This window comes from Balaenoptera acutorostrata, chromosome 6, assembly GCF_949987535.1.
Source record: "Balaenoptera acutorostrata chromosome 6, mBalAcu1.1, whole genome shotgun sequence".
NCBI lineage: Eukaryota > Metazoa > Chordata > Mammalia > Artiodactyla > Balaenopteridae > Balaenoptera > Balaenoptera acutorostrata.
The window spans coordinates 56096682-56119507 of NC_080069.1; the positions used below are offsets into that span (position 1 = coordinate 56096682).

Genomic DNA, 22826 nt, shown 5'->3' on the forward strand with positions numbered 1-22826 from the left:
CCAGCCCCTATAAGGTGGGGCAAGAGGAGGAGGCTGAACCCCATCCGAGACAGCAGAGGAGGAAAACCCGAATACCATATTTAAAACATTATTTTTTTATTTATGGAAAAATTCAACAGTGCAAAAGGAGACAGAATAGTATGACAGACCCAGATAGCATCTTAAGGAGTGGCTGAAACTATAAACCAAGAAAGAGGCTTGAGGAAGAGGTGAATTCCTAATTTGTTCAACTCCTAAGGTGTAAGTTTCCAGCCCCCTGGGCCTGCCCGCTTCCGACCCCTCATAATGGAAAGTCCTCACATGAGAAGGGCCCTGGGGTTGGTCTCGGAGGGCAGTTGGGAAAGTGGAGCTGTGGAGATGCCAATTTCATCACCAGAAAGGATGTGAGTCCTGGCTTTGTGTCCTGTCACACAGTTCTTCATCTGGGTAGCTTCTAGGGACATCTGAATACCCAGATAATTCTATGTATGGGCATTTTCCAAGACCCACTGCTTACAGCAGATTATCAAAGGCCTCTGTGTCTACCCCTCATCCCCTCACCCTGGCCAGAAAAGAAGTCTAAAAAAACCACTGCAGTGATACTAATACTGCTGACCCAGTCTTTCTCCTCTGATAGTCCTATTATTCTTATAAATATGATTGCCTATGAATCCCTTAATTTTAAAAAAACAGTCACAGGAGGGATTTCCCTGGTGGTCCAGTGGTTAAGACTCCATGCTCCCAATGCAGGGGGCCCGGGTTCAATCCCTGGTCAGGGAACTAGATCCCTCACGCATGCTGCAACTTAGAAGTCTGCAAGCCACAATGAAGATCCCGCATGCCGCAACTAAGACGTGGCACAGCCTAAATAAATAAATTTTTTTTTTAATGGTCACAGGAAATGAAGAGAAACAGGTAGATACAGAATTTTCCTGCTGAACTCATTTACTATATTATATTGTTTTATGATCTTCCTTCCAGTGACTGGATGAACTACAGCTTAGGTGAGTTGTTTTCTATATTTGAGATTTTATATCCACATGACATAATTAGAGAACTTTCAATAAAAATAAACTGCCTCTAGCTACTTCTATACTGGAAATATGTAGGTGTATTAATTTCACAGCTCTGAGGAGAAACCAACAATTAAACTACACTAATTTTAACTATGTTTAATAACAATGATACCCAAATTCATTAAATAAATGAATTTGAACAAATGCACTTTACAATCCATTAAATGTATTCCTCACTGCAGCCATTGCAGAAATCATTTTGGAAATAAACACACACATATACGTATTCACAGGAAACACCACTTATAGCTTTAATATCAAACATAGCTCTCACAGTCAGTTCACAAAAAGAGCATAAAGTGCAAAAGCTCCATTTCAAAGGGCCTTGAATTACTCCCAAAGTAATGGAGATTAAATGCTACAGCCAGTGGGCCTACCACCCATAGACAGCACACCCTACATGAAGTACAGAACAAGGTATATATCTGAAAATACTCTATTTGCTCTGATTACATACTGTGGTTACAAAATCGTCTTAAATCTGGTTTAACATATATGGAAAGATACAATTCAAACAATTAGTCCCTTAGAGTAGGGGTCATTAAAAAAAGAAAAAGAAAAAACCATCTGTAGGAGAACGATGTCTATAAAATCCATTGAGAATCCCAACCTGGCCTGAGACCCCTCTTTGACCAGCTGAATCAGCAGCACCCAGACAAAGAGCTGGCTGTTAAAGGTGCCAAGTTCATTTGGGAAAAAGGAGCTATGAGAGGGGCTCTGGCCAGGCAAGCTTCAGCCCTCACCGGTCCCCCAGAGATGGTTTCATGTCAGCCCCGAGGGATAAAGAGCCAGGGAAGGATCACGTCCCGGTTTTGGAGCCTTCGGTATGGTACCAGCTCATGTAAGCATAATGAACTAGTAAGAAGTTTTTACACACCTGAGAAATCCAATAAATAGAATACGTGATGGTATTTTTACAAAGCCTGTGCTTGATGACCATCAAGGTTAGTCCCCCAACTGAACAACTTTGATCCACAATTCATGTGCTTTTTTTTTGTTTTTAAATTTTTTTAAAATTTATTTTTATTTTATTTATTTATGGCTGTGTTGGGTCTTCGTTTCTGTGCGAGGGCTTTCTCTAGTTGTGGCAAAGCGGGGACCACTCTTCATCGCGGTGCGCGGGCCTCTCACTATCGCGGCCTCTCTTGTTGCGGAGCACAGGCTCCAGACGCGCAGGCTCAGTAATTGTGGCTCACGGGCCCAGCTGCTCTGCGGCACGTGGGATCTTCCCAGACCAGGGCTCGAACCCCTGTCCCCTGCATTGGCGGGCAGATTCTCAACCACTGCGCCACCAGGGAAGCCCCACAATTCATGTTTTATAGGCACTCTTCAGAAGGACAGGCACAGAGTTCCCCCGAAAGGTAGCCTATTACCAAAGTGATGTAGATATCTCATCCCCAAACACCGCAATATATTCACTGAAGTGCCTGTTTTACATTATAAAGGGGAGAAAATATTTTCTAAAAATCATCAATCAAACACTATAAAACAAGAATCATTAACTTAAATGATCACTTGGTAAATTAATGTTTTTTAATATTCTAAATCCAGTTCCTGCTGGTTATCTATCTTAGGTAAATTCTAACCAGAACAGATATCTAATAGCCATGCTGAGTAACTGCCGTGACCTAACTCCTAAATGTCAAATCTCCACTTCCCTGAATTATCAGGGGGGAAAAAAAGGATTCTTGATTGCACATCAATTAATGAAATAAGCTATGCACTTTTTTAAAATCTGAAAACATCAAAACCTGTAGAACCATATATTTAACAGCTATTTTCTATGACTTGTCCATCTAAATGCAGAAGCATATCAAAAAGCAGAATTCAGTTCATTATTTCTTAGGGCCCATTCATGTGAGGCTGGCTCGATTAAAAAGGAAGGCTCAGTAGTAAGTCTTAGAATCCAGTGATGAACACTCAAGAGTATAGCTAACTCTCGTATATCCCCAAACCTGCTCTTCAGGAAGAATATACAACTAGCATTTATATTCCATTCAAGGTACAAGATCAACTGTCAGCTCTAAAAGACATCAATTGACAACTATATTAGGAAAAAAAAAAGACGAGAAGGAAATATATCAAAATATATTAACAATAGCTGTCCTTGAGCTATAGAAATACACATTACTTTTTTTCTTCTCCATCAACTTTTCTTAATATCACCATTTTCTTTAAAATGCATGTAGTGCTATGAGCATTATGAATACAAATGTAAATATAAATATGCATGATGCCACAAACCTAACTTAAAGTAAGACTGGTATATTCCTACTCTTTTTAAAATTTTATTTATTTTTGGCTGTGTTGGGTCTTCGTTGCTGTGCGTGGGCTTTCTCTAGCTAGTTGCAGCGAGCCGGGGCTACTCTTCGTTGCGGTGTGCAGGCTTCTCATTGCAGTGGCTTCTCTTGTTGTGGAGCACGGGCTCTAGGCGCGTGGGCTTCAGTAGTTGTGGCACACAGTCTCAGTAGTTGTGGCACACAGGCTCAGTAGTTGTGGTGCACGGGCTTAGTTGCTCCGCAGCATGTGGGATCTTCCTGGCAGGGCTCGAACCTGAGTCCCCTGCATTGGCAGGCGGATTCTTAACCACTGTGCCACCAGGGAAGCCCTATTCCTACTCTCTTGATTTACCATCCCACAATGGCAAGCGTAGTGATTTCTGTTCAAAAGCAAAGTCTTGTCTTCCTCAAATATACCCCATTCCACACTTTCTTCTCAGCCCTCATCTCATTAAAACCAATCTGTAGGAGGGCATTCTGTTTTTCATAACAAAAGCATTCTCTCCTAAACTTAACTTAGTCATTTGTCTTGTAGGAGAAGCAGAGAAATAGTCCTGTGAGTTAGTGTACTTACTTCCTTACTTCCAGCAGAGTCACATTGTATCCCTATTTCCAAAGGTCACTCAGAACCTTCCAGAAGGGCAATGTCAAAGCCTTGGGGGCTGGAGATGGTGTTTTCCACGGAACACACCCTTCATTTCATAGGGAGAAACGGTCCCTCCTTAATGGTTGGGACAATGCTCCCATCACTGAGAAGCTTTCAAGACAGAAATTAAACCTCACACACACACAAAACATTTCCTACACTCTCTGCTTCTCCTTATTTACTTTTTCCCACTAAAAGAGCTGGGCTTAAAATACAACAAACTCCCTAGTTGGAGCATTTGTATATTGCAGGATGGATGAGACGAGAATCTGTGCCTGGTGGGTCAATCTGGATGGTCTGACATTTCCCTTTAAAGAAAATTCTAGACTTGAAACCCAAAGGACTTAAGAGCAGTTTTTCCAATTCTGTTCCACAAGCCACTTAGGTCTCATATCGGTACGTTAAAGATTCCACGAGTATTTAATTCAAATACCGTTTTTTAAACTATAATAAAGCAACATGTACACTCATTCAATACCAAATTTTTCTACCTTGGAAACCACCAATTTGTTAATTTCCATTTTCACTGCCTTTTACATTATTCACGAAGTGCTATAAGTTTAACCTCAAAATAAATTTAAGCTAATAAAATACAAATTATTTCACACATTAGGTCTCCATAAAGATTTCTTACTGCAAACAGGGTTCTGCTGCTAAAATAATTTGAAAACCACAGAAGTAGAATAAAGTCACTCATTTCTAAAGTCTAAATTCAGTTGCTTCTTGGACTTTTCACCTGCAATTCTGTGCAAATTTTAACCAGAGTAAGAGTTCCCGGACAAGCCAAAAACTGTTACTGCCCAACTCTTAAATACTTAGGACAGTGACGTGATTCCCATCCACACAAGAAGGACACATCTGTTCTGCCCTCTCTCGTGATGGAATGTTGCAAAGCAAGAGATGCCTGAGTTAAAATGAGTATCCCTGAGGTCATGAATTCCCACCTCGCACCTTGAAGACATATGTGGAGTCTCCCATTCAGCCCAGTGAAGAGGACAGGAGTTGCAGCCAGTGTCACTTTAGGTGAGAACTCAGAAGGCAAGAGATTTGCCCTGCTGCACCCAAAGCAGCCAGTGTGTAGTTAAGGCCAGCACTTAAGAAAAGCACGTGGTCAAACGCCAGCGCGGAGAAACCACAGGAAGCACCTCATACTGTGAGGATATGGAGTGTAATTCCCACAGTAAATATCAAAGAAAGAAGCGGCAAGATTCTTGAGGATAATTTCCAGAATAGGACAGCATACAGGAGGCTTCCAATGAGAACAACTTCTAAAACTTCATGTTTGCTCCAAGTTTGAACCAGGACCCCTACCACGATTGTCACAGGCTGTTGGCAATGTCACAGAGGTCAAGCAGTAAAGGGGTGGGTCTCTGTATGGAAAGCTCACACCACTCACACCGTAGCTAGTCTTCTCTTTGCGTGTTTGAGGGTACTGGGCTGGGGGAGCGGGGACCATGTCAGCATTTAAAACTTGTGCTTATCTTCAAGAATGGCTTAACGTGGAGTGTCGGTTTTGGCATAGAGGGTTTTCCTTGTTAGCTTCACCCTGATCTAAAGCCAAGTCCCCATCTCTCAGAAGAGGTAGCAGGAAAAGGATGCACACATGTACGTAAACCCTGGGTTATGGAGAGCCGCAAGGGGGGAAACCAGCCTCCTTAGCCACAAGCCCTGTGTGCGTTCCATTTGTTTGCTTTCGTTTCAGGACAGTTTCCCCAAATGAAAACCTGTGGCCTCTTCCATCATACAGTCAGAGGGTCTTGTCTGGCGCAGGATTTGTCTGTCAAGGGAGGGTCCGCTCCGAGAGCACATGGGAACGGTGGGATCTGGAGCAAACTCTCTCCAGGAAGCGAGGCGTGTGCAGCGCTGGGTCCCCCACGGGACGGCCCTGCCATCACCATAAAGGACGCAGCCCAACGAGCACTGTAGCTGGAGGTGACACTGAGGAGACACACCTAGTGCCCCTCGGCCCTCTACTTCCCACCTTTGGGAAAGGGGAAGACACCCGCTGCTCCCCAGGCACCGTGGAGTCCTGGCGGTCCACAGACACACTAGTTCGAACCCAAGGGCACTGAATTTTTTAAAAGACAGACCCCACCCCCGACTCTGCGAACCCCCCTGGCTGTCTCTGCTGGCAGATGAAGTTCAGGTGCGCGAGGGAAAGTAAGCAGAGAGGCCAGCCACTGCCTTGCCATCACGTGATCTTGACCGGTGATTTCTTGCTGGCGCACAGAAGGGACACGTAGGGGACGCCGATGAAGGCCCATCTCTCGCTGGGCCAAAACTTGATGACGGGGCCTTGCTCGGGTATCTCGGAGGCAGCATCAAAGTAGGCGAAGCACACGCAGCCCAGGTAGGCGGCCAGGCAGATGAGGATGTGCCTGCAACGGAGACGTGGCGGCGTGAGAACCGAGAGGACCTGACGCAGGTCAGACTGCGCTCGGGTTTAGCCCGCCCCGCCCTCCCGCTAACCTGCCTCTCCTGGACGCTAAGACAGGCAGGGGCCTCCTTTAATGAGGAAGGGGTGAGGGTGCCCAACACTCCCTGGAATAGCAGAAGAATGGTAACTCCTGAGCCAACAAAGCCTCTCTTGGAATGTCCTAAAACATTCCAGCTTGATAACAGGAAAAACCTGCAAATGCCTTTGGGGCTCCACAGAGAAGACTGAGGCCCGAGGATTTAAAACAGAGGCACTAATATGATATCGCTTATATGCAGAATCTTAAACAAACAAACAAAAAGAACTTATTCACAAAACAGAAACAGACTCACAGACTTAGAGAACGGAACTTTTGGTTCCCAGGGAGGAAGAGGGGGGGAAAGGATAGATTGGGAGTTGGGATTGACATGTAAAGAAATTGATTAATGAATTAATGAATTAAACTAAAAAAAAAACAAAATAAATAAAACAGAGGCACTAAGGAAATAACCGATGAGCACGTGGAACTAGTCCCCCCCACCTTCTAGCTTTAATAATCGGCTGAACATATCTGACGCCCTTCATTAGGAATAATTTTATACTGATTCATCTGCTTTTGCACTTTAGTAAGGGAACTCTTTTTTATTACTATTATTAAATTCACTGTGCCTGTAAAAAGTTTTCATATTGATCTTTACCATGCAAGGGACCATTTAAAGGCATGTAATCCTACTTTTGTACCTTATACTGAAACTTAACTCCAGATGAATTAAAGATTTAAAATACATTTAAAGACATATTTAAAGAAAATATTTTTTAGAAACTTTGGTGGGGGAGTCCTTTCTTAGAATGACACAAAGTTCAGAAACCCTAAAGGGAATGGCTGTGAGAGCCACATGTAATGCACGTCTCTACATTTAAAAACACATGGAATAAAGATGGCTGTAAGAGTACTACCAGTTTGCTTAGTTGAGAACAGTGTCATTTAAGGGATGTCACAGCCACACTGTAATGCATATAGAAGGGAGAGAAAGAAAAAAAAAACCTGAAGGAAAAGGCTGACAGATGTGAGAACATGAAAATTTTAAACCAGCACGGCACAAAATATCATTAACATACTGAAAGATAAATGGGAAACTGGGGGGAAATATTTGCACCATATGACAAAGAATTAAAATCCCTATCTTACAAAGAACCCTAAAGACTAATCATCTCATGGGGTGTCTGGGATTTGCTTTACAATAATCCAGGTATGGGTGGGTAGTGGGTGAAGGTGGCATGAATGAGATTGGCCTCATGTAGATACTACTGAAGCTAAGTGTTGCCTACCTGGGGACTCCATGTATTACTCTCTGTACTTCTGAAAATGTTGTAAGTGTGCCCAGTAAACGGCATGTAGGTAGTAAACAGTAATGACTGTCTCCTATGTGTCAGGCACTAGGTGCTGGATATAAACTTTTGAAAATGGAAACACTCCACAGGGATGATAAAGAAACTTAAAAGGCACATTTCAAAAGAGGAAAGATACAGTAAATTTACATTTGAAAAGATGCCCAACAAAATACTAATTTTTTTAAAAGACATGAAAATAAAAATAAAATCTTTTCAGGTTAACAAAGATTTTTTTTTAAGTTACTAACATCCAGTATATGTGAAAGTGTATCTTACAGATACACTTTTACTATCTTACAGATTTTAGTAAAAAGTGTTAGTTGATATAATACCTCTGGATTTGGCAACATATTATAATTTAACCTAAGGACACAATTCAGGCATATGAACAAATACAGATGTTCATTACCAATTATTTGTAAAAGTGGCAAGTTAGAAATAACCTAAATATCCATTAATAGAGAGGTTGGTTAAATGAATTATAAAGCATCCATATTGTGCGGTATTAACTGGACACAAAAACTGTTGAAGATAATATAAACGCACTGGTAAGGAAAGCTGTCTATGATCTGGTATTTAGTTTAAACAACAAAAGAAGGACCAATATGCATCATGTATAGAATGATGTTATTTTTGTTTTTAAAAGTAGAATTAGAGAACTATGTATATAAAGCACCTGGAAGGATACACTTCAGGCTGTTAACAATTGTTCTCTCTCTTTGGTGGACAGAATTATGAAAGTCTCTCTTTCTATACTTACCTATTGTTTACATTTGTTATAATAAATAAATACGTCACTTTACAACTGGGATGAAAAAATGGTTCAACTTTTTTTTTGTTTTTATTTTGAGGCCACACCACACAGCATGTGCGATCTTAGTTCCCCGACCAGGGATCAAACCTGCGCCCCCTGCGGTGGACACACAGAGTCTTAACCACTGGACCACAGGGGAAGTCTCAGAAAATGGTTCAACTTTGGGGAAAAAAAAACAACCTCAGAAAGTACACCAAATTTAGAAACAAATTAAGTTGGAATCCAAGTTATTACAGTCTACTTTTTGAATTTTACTTAAATCACTGTGTGATAAGGGAACTTGGATCGATTAAAAACATGCTGTATCTTCAGTGAGCTCCTATTTACACAGGTGGATACATTTATCAAAATTTACCAGACTACACAGTTAAAATCTGTGCATTTGATTATCTGTAGATTATAACTCAAATGTACAAGGTGTGTATAAATTCACTAATGTGAGTCGAGGTTGAACCTAAGAAATATCAGGCAATGGATCCTAAGACTGGGAATCCCCAGTGGGAGCTGCTTCCACTTTGTCTTATCTTCTGCGAACAAATCTGGAAGTCCCCGAGTCTTAAACTCAGAGCAGCTTAGGTCTCATGGTAGATAATACACAAGTTCAAACATCCAGGGGAATTCAAGCGAATCCTTTCAAACTGAATAGTCTCAGGCGTCTCCTGATAGAGGTCAAGCTTCTTCTGAATCTGGATCTAACAAATTTTAACAACTCCTTACCACTAGAATTCCTCCCTGGGTGCTCTCAGCTTACAAGGAACATTCTAAAGCAGATTTCCCTTGTTCCTTGATATCTTTTGCAATCAGAAGTCCTGGAGGACGGAGAGGGAAAGATGACGCTGGGTTTGGAGCTGAAGCCATTCCCAGGAAGAAAACCACTGGATTTCCTCCTCGGCTTTCTGAGTATAGGATTTTGCGTGCTGTTTTGTAGCTTTCTTTTTCTTAACAGTGTATCCTGAGCCTTCTAAACTGTAGATGCTCCAGTTCCCTATTACTGAGTTCCTAGACTGGTTTGATGTCACCAGGTGGGTGGTCCTGAACAATTCACTTTACTTCTCTGGGCTTCTGTCTCCACCTGTCAAATGAATGGGTGAGACTGTCCCTAGGTGACCTGTGAGGTCCAGGCTGGTCACTCAGGCTCAAAAAGCGTGCTTGATTCCTATTCAGGACTGTCCTATCCCCACATCACATCTGCCCCAAGCCTTCGCCACCTTCCCTCACCCTGGAGATCTAGCTAGAGCTCAGGTTACAGATTCAAGTTCCAAGCTCCTTTCTGCTTTAATAATGGAGCTAGAGGTGAGAGACCGCAGACATGAAGCACAGACAATTAGGTCTGTTTGTTCCGGCTAAGCCTGCTCCCTGGAGCTGTTTCTGCTTTTTCTATCGCTTCTGAAACGTCTGACGGTCTACCTGAGAAGAGGAGGCACCCAGGGTCTGCTCTGTCCCCCATGTACACTTGTGCCCCCTGCAGGGAGAACAGGGTGACAGCGTGTGTAGACCCTGCCTGGTGACCACCCACCCCACCACGAGCGGGGCTCACCACACGCAGTGCAGGTAGGGAAAGTGGAAGGATGACAGCAGCTCACAGAAGGCCCGGTCACTGATCCAGCAGAAGAGGGCGAGGGTCCACCAGAGGCCTGAGAAGAGGCCCAGCTTAAAAACACGCACGTTGTCACACCTGCCCGGGGATGTAGAGAACAGCTCGTGTCAGTCCTGGCTCCTCTTACCTTGCTGGCCACTTCTTCTCTGCTTCCTCTTGCCTCCCTGGCCCCCCTTGGCGCCGGGGTTCCCACCCAATGCCCCGTCACACATGCTCATGGATGGAAACACCGTATGTACCCTGATGGCTCATAAAGCCACACTCCTGACCCAAGCCTCTCCTTGACTCCAGACTTACAAACCACATGTCACATCTTGACATGTCCACCCGATGTCCAGTGTTGATCTAAATTTTACATGTCCACAACATACTCCTAAATCCTTCCTTCTGCCCAATGCCCGTTCTTCTCCCAGCCCTCTCGGGAAGAGGTCACTCTGTGCTTTCAGGACCTCAGGCCAAGAATTTTGGAGTCCTTGTTCTCTTTCTCACACACCCCACATCCAATCCATCAGCCCCTCAGTATATATCCAAAATCTGACCTCTTTCCATCACGTCCACCTGGGTCCAAGCCACCATCATCTCCTGCCTGAGTTACAGCAACTGCCTCCATCCGCCCCTGCTCCTACAGTCACCTCTCAACACCCTGCCCCAAAGCCCCCGACTGCTTCCCTTCTCCCAGAGGGAAAGCCAAAGTGCTCACGGAGGCCACAAGGCCCCCGCGTGCTGGCTTCTCCTCTGTGCTCCACCCCCTCCTCCATACTCTGCCCCTCACTGCCTCTGCTCATCAAACCCCCCAGGGATCTTTGCCATTCCTCCAAAATCCTGGGCACATTCCCCCAGGCCTTAGCACTTGCCGTGCCTGCCACCTGGGATGCCGTTCCCAGATACCCACACGGCTCGCCACCTCCAAGTCTTTGCTCAGATGTCACTCAGGGAGTCCTCTGCTGAGCACTGTTCCTAACCATCGCACCACCTGTTTCTACCCCTAAGTGACCCTCCCTATCACCTTCTTCCCTCCTCTAGTTCTCTCTGTGGCGACTGCAGCCCCTCTGACATCCTCTGTGTTTTACTTATATATTTAAGACCTAACTCCCACCAGCAGGTAAGCCGCTCACTGCTGCATCTCCAGCCCCTGGGACAGCGCCAGGCACATAGGAGACTCACAGTACTCCTGAATGTACACTGGAACAAAAGCGTTTCTGAAACAAATCCCAGCAGCTCAAAGGACATTTCAGCCGCCGTTTTCTTTCCTTGTCACCAAATGGCTCGCAAAGTGGGTGACTTCTATTCCTAGGGAGAAATGCCCAGAGGCAGTTGGTGCCTGAGGGTCCTTCGAACCCTCCCTCAGGGTCTCTTTCCCTTAGAGGACTGCTCCCTGGTCAGTCAAGCTCGCTCACTCTCAGGAGTCAGCATCTAACGTAATATCTGCACCCAAGAAGGGGTCATATTTATTTGTTCATATTTGTTGAACGAGTAGACTGTGTCAAAAGCCTGACTTGCTGGTACCTTTCCCAGCTGCCTGATAGAAACATGAGTAAAAGCATCAGTGAAAATGGGATGGACAGCAGGCTCAGAGACCCGCTCAAAAAACAAACTGAAAAGCCCTGTCGGTAGGAGGGCTAAAGGCACCACTTGAAAAGATTTTTGAAAGAATTAATAGAGCCCCATGACATAAGTAGTGACTACTTTCCAGGTTAGTGACGCAAACAGAGATGAACAATTTCCATTTTCCCTCTTCTCTTCAGCACTCTCCTCTGAACGGCTCACCCTTGGACCTGCCGCCCCTCTCCCAGAGCTCTGTCCCCTCACTCCGCCCATTTTTCTCCACCCCTGCAGGTCTCAGTTTCAAGGGCACTTTCTCAAACAGACTTTCTCTGACAGCCCAAGCACCATCGAACTCCCCCATCACATCCTCTCCTGGGGCCCTGCCATCTTCCCTCATAACATGCATCACAAGCTGAGATTGTGTATTTGTTTAAGTGTTTGTTAATACCTAGTATCCGCCTAGACTGTAAGACCAATGAGAGCAGGAACTAGGCCTAGTCTTCTACCAATGTATATCCAGCATCTAGCAACAGTGCCTGGTCCAGAATAGGCACGTAAAAATAAGGCTTGCTCCATGAACAGATCAAACTGTCCTTCACTTCTTTATTTTAACTGCCTCCTAGTGATCTGATCAGAACATTTTTTTAGATTTAAAAAAAAAACAAAAACAGTAACAATATTGATTGGGTACCAAATTCTCAGAATCCACACCAGGCACTGTACAAGGCAAAATAAGCAGGCCTGGGCTTCCCTGGTGGCACAGTGGTTAAGAATCTGCCTGCCAATGCAGGAGACATGGGTTCGAGCCCTGTTCCGGGAAGATCCCACATGCCACGGAGCAAATAAGCCCGTGCGCCACAACTACTGAGCCTGCACTCGAGGGCCCATGAGCCACAACTACTGAAGCCCGCACGCCTAGAGCCCGTGCTCTGTAGCAAGAGAAGCCACCGCAATGAGAAGCCTGCGCACCACAATGAAGAGTAGCCCCCATTCGCGGCAACCAGAGAAAAGCCCGCATGCAGCAACGAGGACCCAATGCAGCCAAAAATAAAATAAATAAATTTATTTTAAAAATACATAAACAGGGCTCTTGCCATGTTAAAAGGTAAAATGAAAACTAACAAAAACAAGCATCAACAAATACATAGACAGTTAGCCTGGTATAAGGGGAGCTATGTAAGCTCAATTTAACTAAACCTAGGAAATCTGGCTTAAGGGCCACACCAGCACAGAGAGCTGCAGATGCAGTGTACGTGGCAAGAGAGGCTGAAAGGCAGGTGGTCACGGAAGAGGCGGGGCGGGGCTGACACTTGTGAAGCACGGAGGGAAAGCAAAGCCCTGCAGAGTCAGGGACTCAGGGCACCTGGTACTGACCCTTTCTCTGCTTCTAGAGACACAGTCCTGCTGTACACCACTAACAAGGGCTATGTGAACTTGAGGCTTGTCCAAACCTGTGCTTCATCAGGTTTTATCCCACTTTTCAGGGCTTATATCACAATGTCAATGTGAGGTTAAACGGGAAAAGCAGGACACAAGTCATATATATACACACATATATATCAGGACCCTATTTTAGGATAGAAAAACTGAGAGGATGGCTGTCGTTTCTTCTCTTCTTGACCCTTTGTTGTGTTCTCAAAGTTTTCCTTAACAATAAATTCACTCTTATAATCAGAAAAAGTCTATTTCAAAATATTCTCAACGCAGCTGAGTCACTTGGTGATGTGACAACACAAATGTCAGTCAATGTCAGGTCATGACCCCCAGTCATAAGAAAATTTTGTTTCCTCCTGGTCTGAGAGAAGGTTTAATAAGGACAATGAACGTATGAAAAGACTAGAAACAAGCTCTAGGAATGAGGTTCATGAGAAATGGAAAGCTAAAAAACAGCCCCTCCCCTATCTGTTCTGAGCAGAGGGAGGTGGGATGAGGAACATTTAGCTGAGACATGACAGATCATTGCTGATGACAAGCAGGGAACATTCTGGAAGGACACGACAAGAGTGACAGGGCATCTTCTTGCTGGGGATGTTATCAAAGCAGGCCAACAAGCATCTTCTCTTTCCCCTCCGGGACTTGAGTGGGAAGTGTGACACAGCAGTGTACGGGGTCCTCGTCCCTGCCCACGTGGAGTTACGTCAAGCAGAGGAGACAGACATTGAGCAAAACAACAGCACAAATACTTTTTAAATTATAACCAAGATGGGGGCCATAAAGGAGAAATTTGGGGTGCTGTGAGAGCATATAAACAGTTGAGCCAAAACCTGAAGGATGAGCAGAAGTGAACGAAGCAAGAGGGTCAGAAAGAAGGGACAGCATGAACCGAGACCTGGAGCCGGGAGGAGCCAGGCCCCCTTGGGGACACGGAAGGTCAGAATGGCTGGAGGACAGAATGTAAGGGGAGCTTCGTGGGGGAGAGATCCACAGGCAGGGGCCATGTGGAGGATTTTGAACTTTAACCTAATTGTGATGCCAACCAATAGAAAAATAATGGTGATCCGATGAGCTGATCGGGGAAGGAAGAGGAAGCCAGACTTCCGGCTTGAGCAAATGGGTAAATGGTGCTCTAATTTACTGAGGTTGGAAATATTAAGAGAGCCAGAACTGGAAAGGGAGATCAGGAATCTGGGTTTGGATGAGTTGGATTTGAGATGCCTGTGACATGTGGAGTTGGAGAGGTCAGGCAGGCAGCTAGATACACAGTGGTGGAGTAGAAGGAAGGACTGGGTTAGAGCCATTTGCATACGTACAGGAACTAAAGCCATGGAGTAGAGGAGAGGTTGTAGGGGGAAGTATAGTGGGAGAAAAGCAGAGAGGTGAGGGTGTACCTTACGGGGTCCCTACATGGACAGGTGCATATAAAAGAAGGAGCTTACATGAGGGGCTTGAGAGGACCTGCCGCAGAGTTGGTAGAAACTCAGGAGGGCGTGGTGTCATAGGAATCACGGGAAAGAATATTCCAAGGATGAGGGGGTGAATTGTGCAGAGCTGAGATTCAGGAGAACAGAAAAATGACCATTGGATGTACAACCAAGAGGGTTTGGGTACCGAAGCCAGATTGGAGTGGCTTGAAGACTAAATGAGAGGTGATGGATGGAGACAACTTTTACTTATTTATTTGTGTGTGTGTGTGTGTGTGGCCACGCCACACGGCTTACAGGATCTTAGTTCCTTGACCAGGGACTGAACCCGGGCCACAGCCGTGAAAGCTCCAAGTCCTAACCACTGGACTGGCCAGGGAATTCCCTGGAGACAAATTTTAAATAAGTGTGGCTGCGACAGACAGGAGAGAGAAAGGGTGATGGCTGGAGACAGATGTGACTGAGTCCAGGTTTGGGTGTTAGAGAAGATGGGGGAGACTCAAACACGGCTGCAGGCTAACGGGATGGATCCTTTGGAGAGGGAGGGATGACACAGTAGACAACTTACAGGGGTAAACTAAGCATAGGAGAAGAGGGAATAATCAAGGGGTAGAAAGGCTGACCTTAGATGGAAGGGGGGATACGTCCCATGATGCGGCAATTTGCTAATGTCGTGATGAAGACCAATTAGCAGTAGTGATGACTAGCTTTTCAGGGGCCAAGATTTTAAGTATGGAACAGAAATTATTTCCTCTGTAGTTACTTTCAAAGATTGGAGTATTAAAGAAAGATATATTTCCCTGCTTAAAGATCACAGTTGTGAAGCAGAATTTAAACCTTAAAATCATCTGCCCTAACCACTTGTCTTTCATTTGCTCTTGTTTAGGTAATATGAATTTAAAAGTTTCCCTTTCCTTAGCTATTTTTTAACAAAATTATAGGCTAAAACAGATGATTAGACTCAGGAGTTAAAATGACAACTAGATTGCAATGAATTCTCAAGAAACACAGCTAAGTGCAGAACATTCTATTGACTTCAGGCCTCATAGCAGGCAGAATCACTGGGCTGACTGTTACAAATCCATTCAGATGTCTTTATCGGCAATTTATTGGGTGGGCCAAAAAGTGCCTTCAGTTTTTAAGTAAAAATAAAAGACACATTTTTCATTTTCACCAAGAACTTTACCGAACGTATTCACCCTTTTGTTCCACTACCTTCTGCCATTCTTCAGGCAACTTCATAATTCCACTTTCGCAAAATGTTTTATCTTTTTGAGCACCTGTTCCAGGTGCCTTTTACAGTCTTCCAGGGAATTGAAATTTTTTCCAGTAAGAGAATTTTGTAAAGACCAAAATAAATGGAAATCTAAATAGACATTTCTCCAAAGAAAACATACAGATGGCCGAAAAGCACATGAAAAGATGCTCAACATCACTAATTAACAAAAAAAATGCAAATCAGAACTACAATGAGGTATCACCTGACACCAGTCAGAATGGCCATCATCAAAAAGTCTACAAACAATAAATGCTGGAGAGGGTGTGGAGAAAAGGGAACCCTCTTGCACTCTTGGTGGGAATGTAAATTGATACAGCCACTATGGAGAACAGTATGGAGGTTCCTTAAAAAACTAAAAATAGAACTATCATGTGACCTAGCAATCCCACTACTGGGCATATACCCAGAGAAAACCATAATTCAAAGAGTCATGTACTACAATGTTCATTGCAGCTCTATTTACAATAGCCAGGACATGGAAGCAACCTAGGTGTCCATCGACAGAGGAATGGATAAAGAAGATGTGGCACATATATACGATGGAATATTACTCAGCCAAAACTTTTTATCTTTTTGAGCAAAGAACTGATCCAGATGCCTTTTACAGTCTTCCAGGGAATTGAAATTTCTTCTGTTAGGAGAATTTTGTGAAGACCGAAATAAATGGAAATCTGAAGGTGCAATGTCTGGTGAATACGACGGATGAATCAGAACTTCCCAGCCAAGCTGTAACAGTTTTTGACTGGTCATCAAAGAAACATGCAGTCTTGCGTTATCCTGATGGAAGATTATGCGTTTTCTGTTGACTAATTCCAGATGCTTTTCGCCGAGTGCTGCTTTCAGTTGGTCTAACTGGGAGCAGTACCTGTTGGAATTAATCGTTTGGTTTTCCAGAAGGAGCTCATAATACGGGACTCCCTTCCAATCCCACCATATACACAACATCACCTTCTTTGCATGAAGGTGTGGTTGGTGGTGGTTCATTTCGCTTGCCCCACGATCTCTTCCGTTCCACATTATTGTACAGCATCCACTTGTCATTGCCCGTCACAATTTATTTTAAAAATAGAAGGTTTTCATTACGTTTAAGCAGAGAATCGCATGTAGAAATATGGTCAAGAAGGTTTTTCTCGCTTAACTTATGTGGAACCCAAACATCAAAGCCATGAACATAACCAAGCTGGTGCAAATGATTTTCAACGCTTGATTTGGATATTTTGAGTATGTCGGCTGTCTCCCGCATGGTATAACGCTGACCGTTCTCAATTAACGTCTCGATTTGATCACTATCAACTTCACCTGGTGTACCCGACCGGGGAGCATCATCCAGCGAGAAATCTCCAGAACGAAACTTCACAAACCCTTTTGACATGTTCGATCAGTCACAGCACCTTCTCCATACACTGCACAAATCTTTTTTTGCATTTTGGTTGCATTTTTACCTTTCTTGAAATAATAAAGCAGAGTAAGCCAAAAATGTTGCTTTTTTTCTTCCATCTTCAATATTAAAATGGCTACAAAAATTCACCAATTTTAAAAATCTTTTTTTAAATTTATTTTTGGCTGCGTTGGGTCTTGGCTGCTGTGCATGGGCTTTCTCTAGTTGCGGCGTGCAGGGACTACTCTTCATTGTGGTGCGTGGGCTTCTCATTGCGGTGGCTTCTCTTGTTGCAGAGCACGGGCTCTAGGTGCACGGGCTTCAGTAGTTGTGGCTCGTGGGCTCTAGAGCGCAGGCTCAGTAGTTGTGGCGCACGGGCTTAGTTGCTCTGTGGCATGTGGGATCTTCCCGGACCAGGGCTCAAACCCGCGTCCCCTGCATTGGCAGGCAGATTCTTAACCACTGCACCACCAGAGAAGTCCCGATAAGTGGTTTTTTTAAATGCACGCTAATATGACAGCTGTCACATACAATCTAACAAAATTGTTTTGAATGAAGTTAAAGACAACTAAGTACTATTAGAGCCACCTTATGGAAAAAAACCGAACAAAACTTTTGGCCAACCCAATAATTGTTTTCCAAAGAGCTCTAAGATCTGTTAGTGTTCTGAAATGGGTCTCTTACTTCCCAGGTCTGTGAAGGCTACTCAAAGCCGACAAGACAAGACAAGACAGGACAGAGTCCTTCCACTGCCAGCCAGCAAGTTTAAATACCTCTTCAACCACCTTTGACCCTGCCTGGTATTGCTGATAATCAAAACAACACCCAGAGGCAAAGCAATGGAAGGAAATATATACATGTCTCCACTCAAAACAAAGACTGACAGAAAGCTGATAACACATTACACAGAGAAACTCTCACTAAGGTGGATAAATATAAGACTTCAATTAAGAGCATCTATGTCCATGACCATGAGTCATGAATTAAAATGGACGTCTACAAGTGAGTGCAGAGAAAAAGAAGCATTTTCAAAGAGTATTACAATAAGGGCAGTGGTTGAGTTGTGTTTTAATTGGGGCTGAATAAGACAGTCATAAACACACAAGAGCTAAACTAAAATGTTTCTGGATATCAACCTGAACTCTGCACATACAACTTCCCACAAGAAAATGCTTATGCAAACAGCCAAGGCTTTACCTGATAGACTGTAAGAAACTAAGCCTCAGAGAAAGTAGCAGTGCTGCTTTGTATATAGACATTCATTTCTTTTTCCTTCTGTGTGTAAATGCAATAGCCTCTCTAGGACTTTGCTTTTCTCCTTATTTTTGTCACATGAGCACATCTATTCTCCTTTCTACAGAATTAACTCTAGGCAGCTTGGTCTAGGCACTCACCAGGTCCTTGAGATGTTCCTCCTAAGCTAGTTTCAAATCATTGGAATGCATTGCACACACTGCTCCCCTCTTTCTAAAAATGAGATCACTAACATTTTGAACCAAACCAGGCAACTTGATGCTAATCCAAAAGTCAGGAACTACTCTTTGTGAGGAGTAACTCCTCTTCCACATTCAAGGGCAGTAAAAGAACCAGGAGCTGGTTTGCTCCTATCCCAGGGACAGCCTCAGGGCCAGGCAGGAAGACCTGCACCCACCTCCTTAGCTCAGCAATGAGCAGCGCCGTGCAAGGAACCCCCAGGGTCATCAGAGAGATGTTGTTGATGGCAGGCTTGACAAACGCCAGGCACGTTGTAACTGCAGACAGGACGCAGACCACCGCCTTGAACCTGCCCCTACATGGGTGAAAGCAAACCAAATCCATTAGCAAAGGAGGTCGTGTTGGTTTGTTGAATGCTGGCAAAGTACGGGCACTGCCGATGGGAGTGCAAGCTCAAAAGACATTCCGCACTAAGTACCAGGAACCTAAAAACCATTCTCGCGCACTGGCTCGGTTATTCTAGGAATTTATCCTTAGGAAACAGTAAGAAATTTTCAAAATATTTAGCCATGAAAATGGTAAAATTAAAATCAACCTAAATTCCTAAGGGTGAGATATGAATACTTGATTTTTTTTTAGTGGCATTTCTCTGTATTTTTTTTTCAGATGTTTTACAGCATGATTGGGCAAACTCTCTCTGTAAAGGGTCAGATAGCAAATATTTTAGATTTTGCAGGTCACAGGGTCTCTGCCTCAGCTACTCAACTCTGCCACTGTGGACAGCAAGTAAGTAAATGGGCATGGCTATGCACCAATAAAACTTGATTTGCAAAAACAGGCAAGGGGCCCATCTGGATGAAGAACATAGTCTGCCAACCCCTGTTCTACAAGGTGAACATGTATGACTTTTATAAGAAAAACAGAGACCATTTACAAACCATAAAACTTCCTAGATTAAAAGAAAAAAAATGCCCTATGTGTCTAGCACACAAAAGTCTAAAATTCTAGTGTCTATATTTACTGACAATCCAGTCTAGTATGCATTGGAATTTTGTGTTAGGTTTTCGACGTGACAAGTCTTAGAAAAATAATCAATACCATCCTTACACCCTTCAGTGAAAGTGCTTTCGGTAGCAAGAGCTAGAAGTGGCGACGTGACCCTGGACATGCTCCTTCTTCTCTCCCTGGGACTCCGTTTCCTTATCTATAAATTTCCTGTCTAGTCTGGACTAGATGATCGCAAAGGCCATATCCATGACTGAAATTTAGGGGCACATGATTTTCCTGAAGTTTCTGTCATTCCTCATTAGCACAATTTACTTTGGCCAAGAGCCCTGGAAAGGGTCACAGTTAGGAAGCTAATCTGAATGAAATTCCATTATAAAGAAATCAAAGTGCATTGAAACCTTCAAAATACAAATGGATCTCTTCAAGAGGAACACCACGTATCATCAAGGCACAGGAAATCATTGATCAAGCTGCCAACTTTCGGACTGGAATGAACATGAATTGTAGCCCTGAACTTCAACCAGAGGGAAAATATATGTATATGGGAAGGGATCCAGGCAGCAAATCCTCAGGAGAACTATGTTCTTTTCCTGGCCTTGGCCAGCATCCTTCAGCTACCGGATAAAAGTCTGTGGCTCAGCCTGAGGACGGCAGCGTGACACGGCCCCAGCCCCAAGCATGCGCATGGCCCTTGGGGACCCACAGTAACTCTGTTACTGGGTTTGAGGTTCTGTGACACGTCAAGGCTTTTTTGCCTTTTAGACTGCATGCACACATAATCAGATACTTCCAAATTGCGTCATCTCTCTGTATCCAATGGTTTAGGATTCAGGCACAGGACACGGAGAGCAACATGAGACCCACTATGTTCACATTCTGCCTCCATCACTTAGCAGCGCTGGGGTCTTTGGCAAGTTACTAAAACTCCCCAGGCTTCAGGTGTTCCATGTGGAAATCAAGACACCTGCCCCATGGTGTTCTTACAAGCATTAAGGCACTCAACACAGAGCCTGGTACATGGTGTGTGCTAAGAAAATCTATTATTTCTGTTACCATGACCATCGTTTGAGAAGAAATGTTATTTTAAATAACATCATTGTTGATAATATCACACGCAGGGAAAAGCTGACTGAGCTGGTGCTGCAATCAGCAAAGGCTCTATATAGTTCTGCAGAAGAGATCAAAGGCAACAAGCTTGACGAAACATGCTTTCTCTAAGGGTAATGTGGGCAGACACCTCCCTACCACTCCCCAGAGGGTGTGCAGGAATGCACTTCTGGAAGGCAGCTTAACCAGTGAGGACATCATGTGAACGCACGATTCTGCAACCAGCAGAAGTCAACAGAGGTCACCAGCCGACCCCACAGTCACCAGAGGCCCTGGGGACAGAGAGAGCTAGAAATATCCAGGAAGCAAGGGGACCGCATCAGGTGTTTTCTAAACAACCCCTACTGTGGCCTCTGTTCCTGTTTTCAACTTTCCAGCCCATTATGGGCTCAAGCTGAACACAAGGTCAGGGAACCCTTAGCACCCCTTCTTCCTGTATTCCCCAAACTAAAATCTAGCAACCCAATACCATCATCATAATATTATTATAATAATGCTGTTACTGTTCTTATCATTAGCTACCCTTTAAAGCAATGGTTTTCAGCCCTATCAGGCCCTGAGCTCCTTTTTTATATCAAATGTTTGGTAATGCCCCCTTTACTCTTCTGAAGTGAAATGGAATTTATGGATGATCAAACGTCCCATCACTGGGGCCACCAAAAACATGTCCTTAAACTTCCCAGATGGCCTGCATGGGATAGAAATGTCCCTGGCTAAGATCCACTGCTTTAAACTCCCCTTTAAGGCTAAAATATAACCTATTTAGAACAAGCCGCTGATACTCACAGGACTCCAGCATTTGGTCCTGGAAGGTCCACCCCTGCCATTTCCTAAGGAACTGATACAGCCCAGAGAGTCTGAGATGGAGGCCCCAGGTTATTCAGGCAGAGAGCGAGCAGGACAGGCAAACCTCAGCCTGCAACCTTGCTATTCAGGATTCAAAAAATGAACTGGATCATAAAGTGAGGGCTGTTCCTACATTTTGTAGACGCAACATCATAAAAAGCAAGATAAATTCTTTAGAAAATGGGTACAATTAGTCTACAAAAGTTCTTTTTCTCAAAACAAAAATGTCAAGTTATTAATAACCATCAACAGCTGAGTGTATATCCTGACAATTCTTCAGACATTCCAGGCAAGATGAAAGACAGCCCTTTTTAAAAATCCCACTAATTACTTCTATTTACATATGAACTTTGATAATTTCCCTGCTGTTCTAGATATCTTTATCTTCAAAACTCTTATCTGTATTAGCCATTCATAAAAACTTCTAGCATTTAGTGAGTCTTTACTGTGTAAGAGACACTATATTATACACTTGATATGATCTTCCCGTATATTTCTAACCCCTAAGGTAGATACTTTTACTATCTCCACTTTACAGATGAGCAAAATGAGGCATCAGAGCTTAAAAAAAAAAAGCTGGATTGTTATTGAAATCCGTATTTGTCTGATCCAAAGTCACTTAGCCAACACATTCTCCCCTCTCTTCTCTAGAAGTCTCATACTGGAACCACTCCTAATAGGTTTTTAGAAATATTCCAGCAAAGTCTAGATCACTGAAAAAAAAAAGGTGGGGCTGAGGGGAGACAAATGTTAACTATCGTGTAAGTTCAGGCAGTTAAAACACACACTCCCCAGTCTCCAGAATTCCTGGTTTTGACCCGAAATCTTTGGTCTGGCCTGCCATTCCACTGCAGAGCTGTCACCTGTCCCCGCATCATGGGTGGTGAAGCCCACACAGAGGGGTTTGGCCTTCTGGCCTGCTTGCTCTCCCCACCACTGGCAAATTGAAGGCCAACAAATAGAGCTGAAATCCTTATTTACAGTGAGCTACCTTTCCTATAACGTGCACCTTTTCTTTCTTTGCTCGTTAAAATTAGCAATGTTCATTCTCTCCTTCAATTGGTATGCATATCTCAGAAATGCTGGGCAGAAATTTCCACGTGCCATTGGTAATAACGAAAGCTAACTTTAAGCACTGACCATGTTCTTAGTACTCTACAGAGTGCTCT

The 22826-nt window shown here is 43.8% G+C and overlaps 1 protein-coding gene across 4 annotated transcripts in view; it reads right to left on the reverse strand.

Moving 5' to 3' along the window:
• Nucleotides 1–1018: 1018 nt before the first annotated feature.
• The window catches only part of ACER2 (alkaline ceramidase 2), a 33949-nt gene continuing 12141 nt past the window's right edge, over nt 1019–22826 (reverse strand). For 2 of the 4 annotated variants that reach the window (XM_007176800.2, XM_007176798.2), the window contains 3 exons: nt 18914–19051; nt 10186–10277; nt 1019–6358 (listed from right to left, as the gene is read on the reverse strand). In XM_007176800.2, the coding sequence (XP_007176862.1) occupies nt 6123–6358; nt 10186–10277; nt 18914–19051 (466 nt within the window). In that variant the 3' untranslated portion in view covers nt 1019–6122. Of the gene's footprint in view, nt 6359–10139; nt 10278–18913; nt 19052–22826 lie in introns of all 4 variants that reach the window. The other 2 variants (XM_007176801.2, XM_007176799.2) reach the window with 1 other exon arrangement.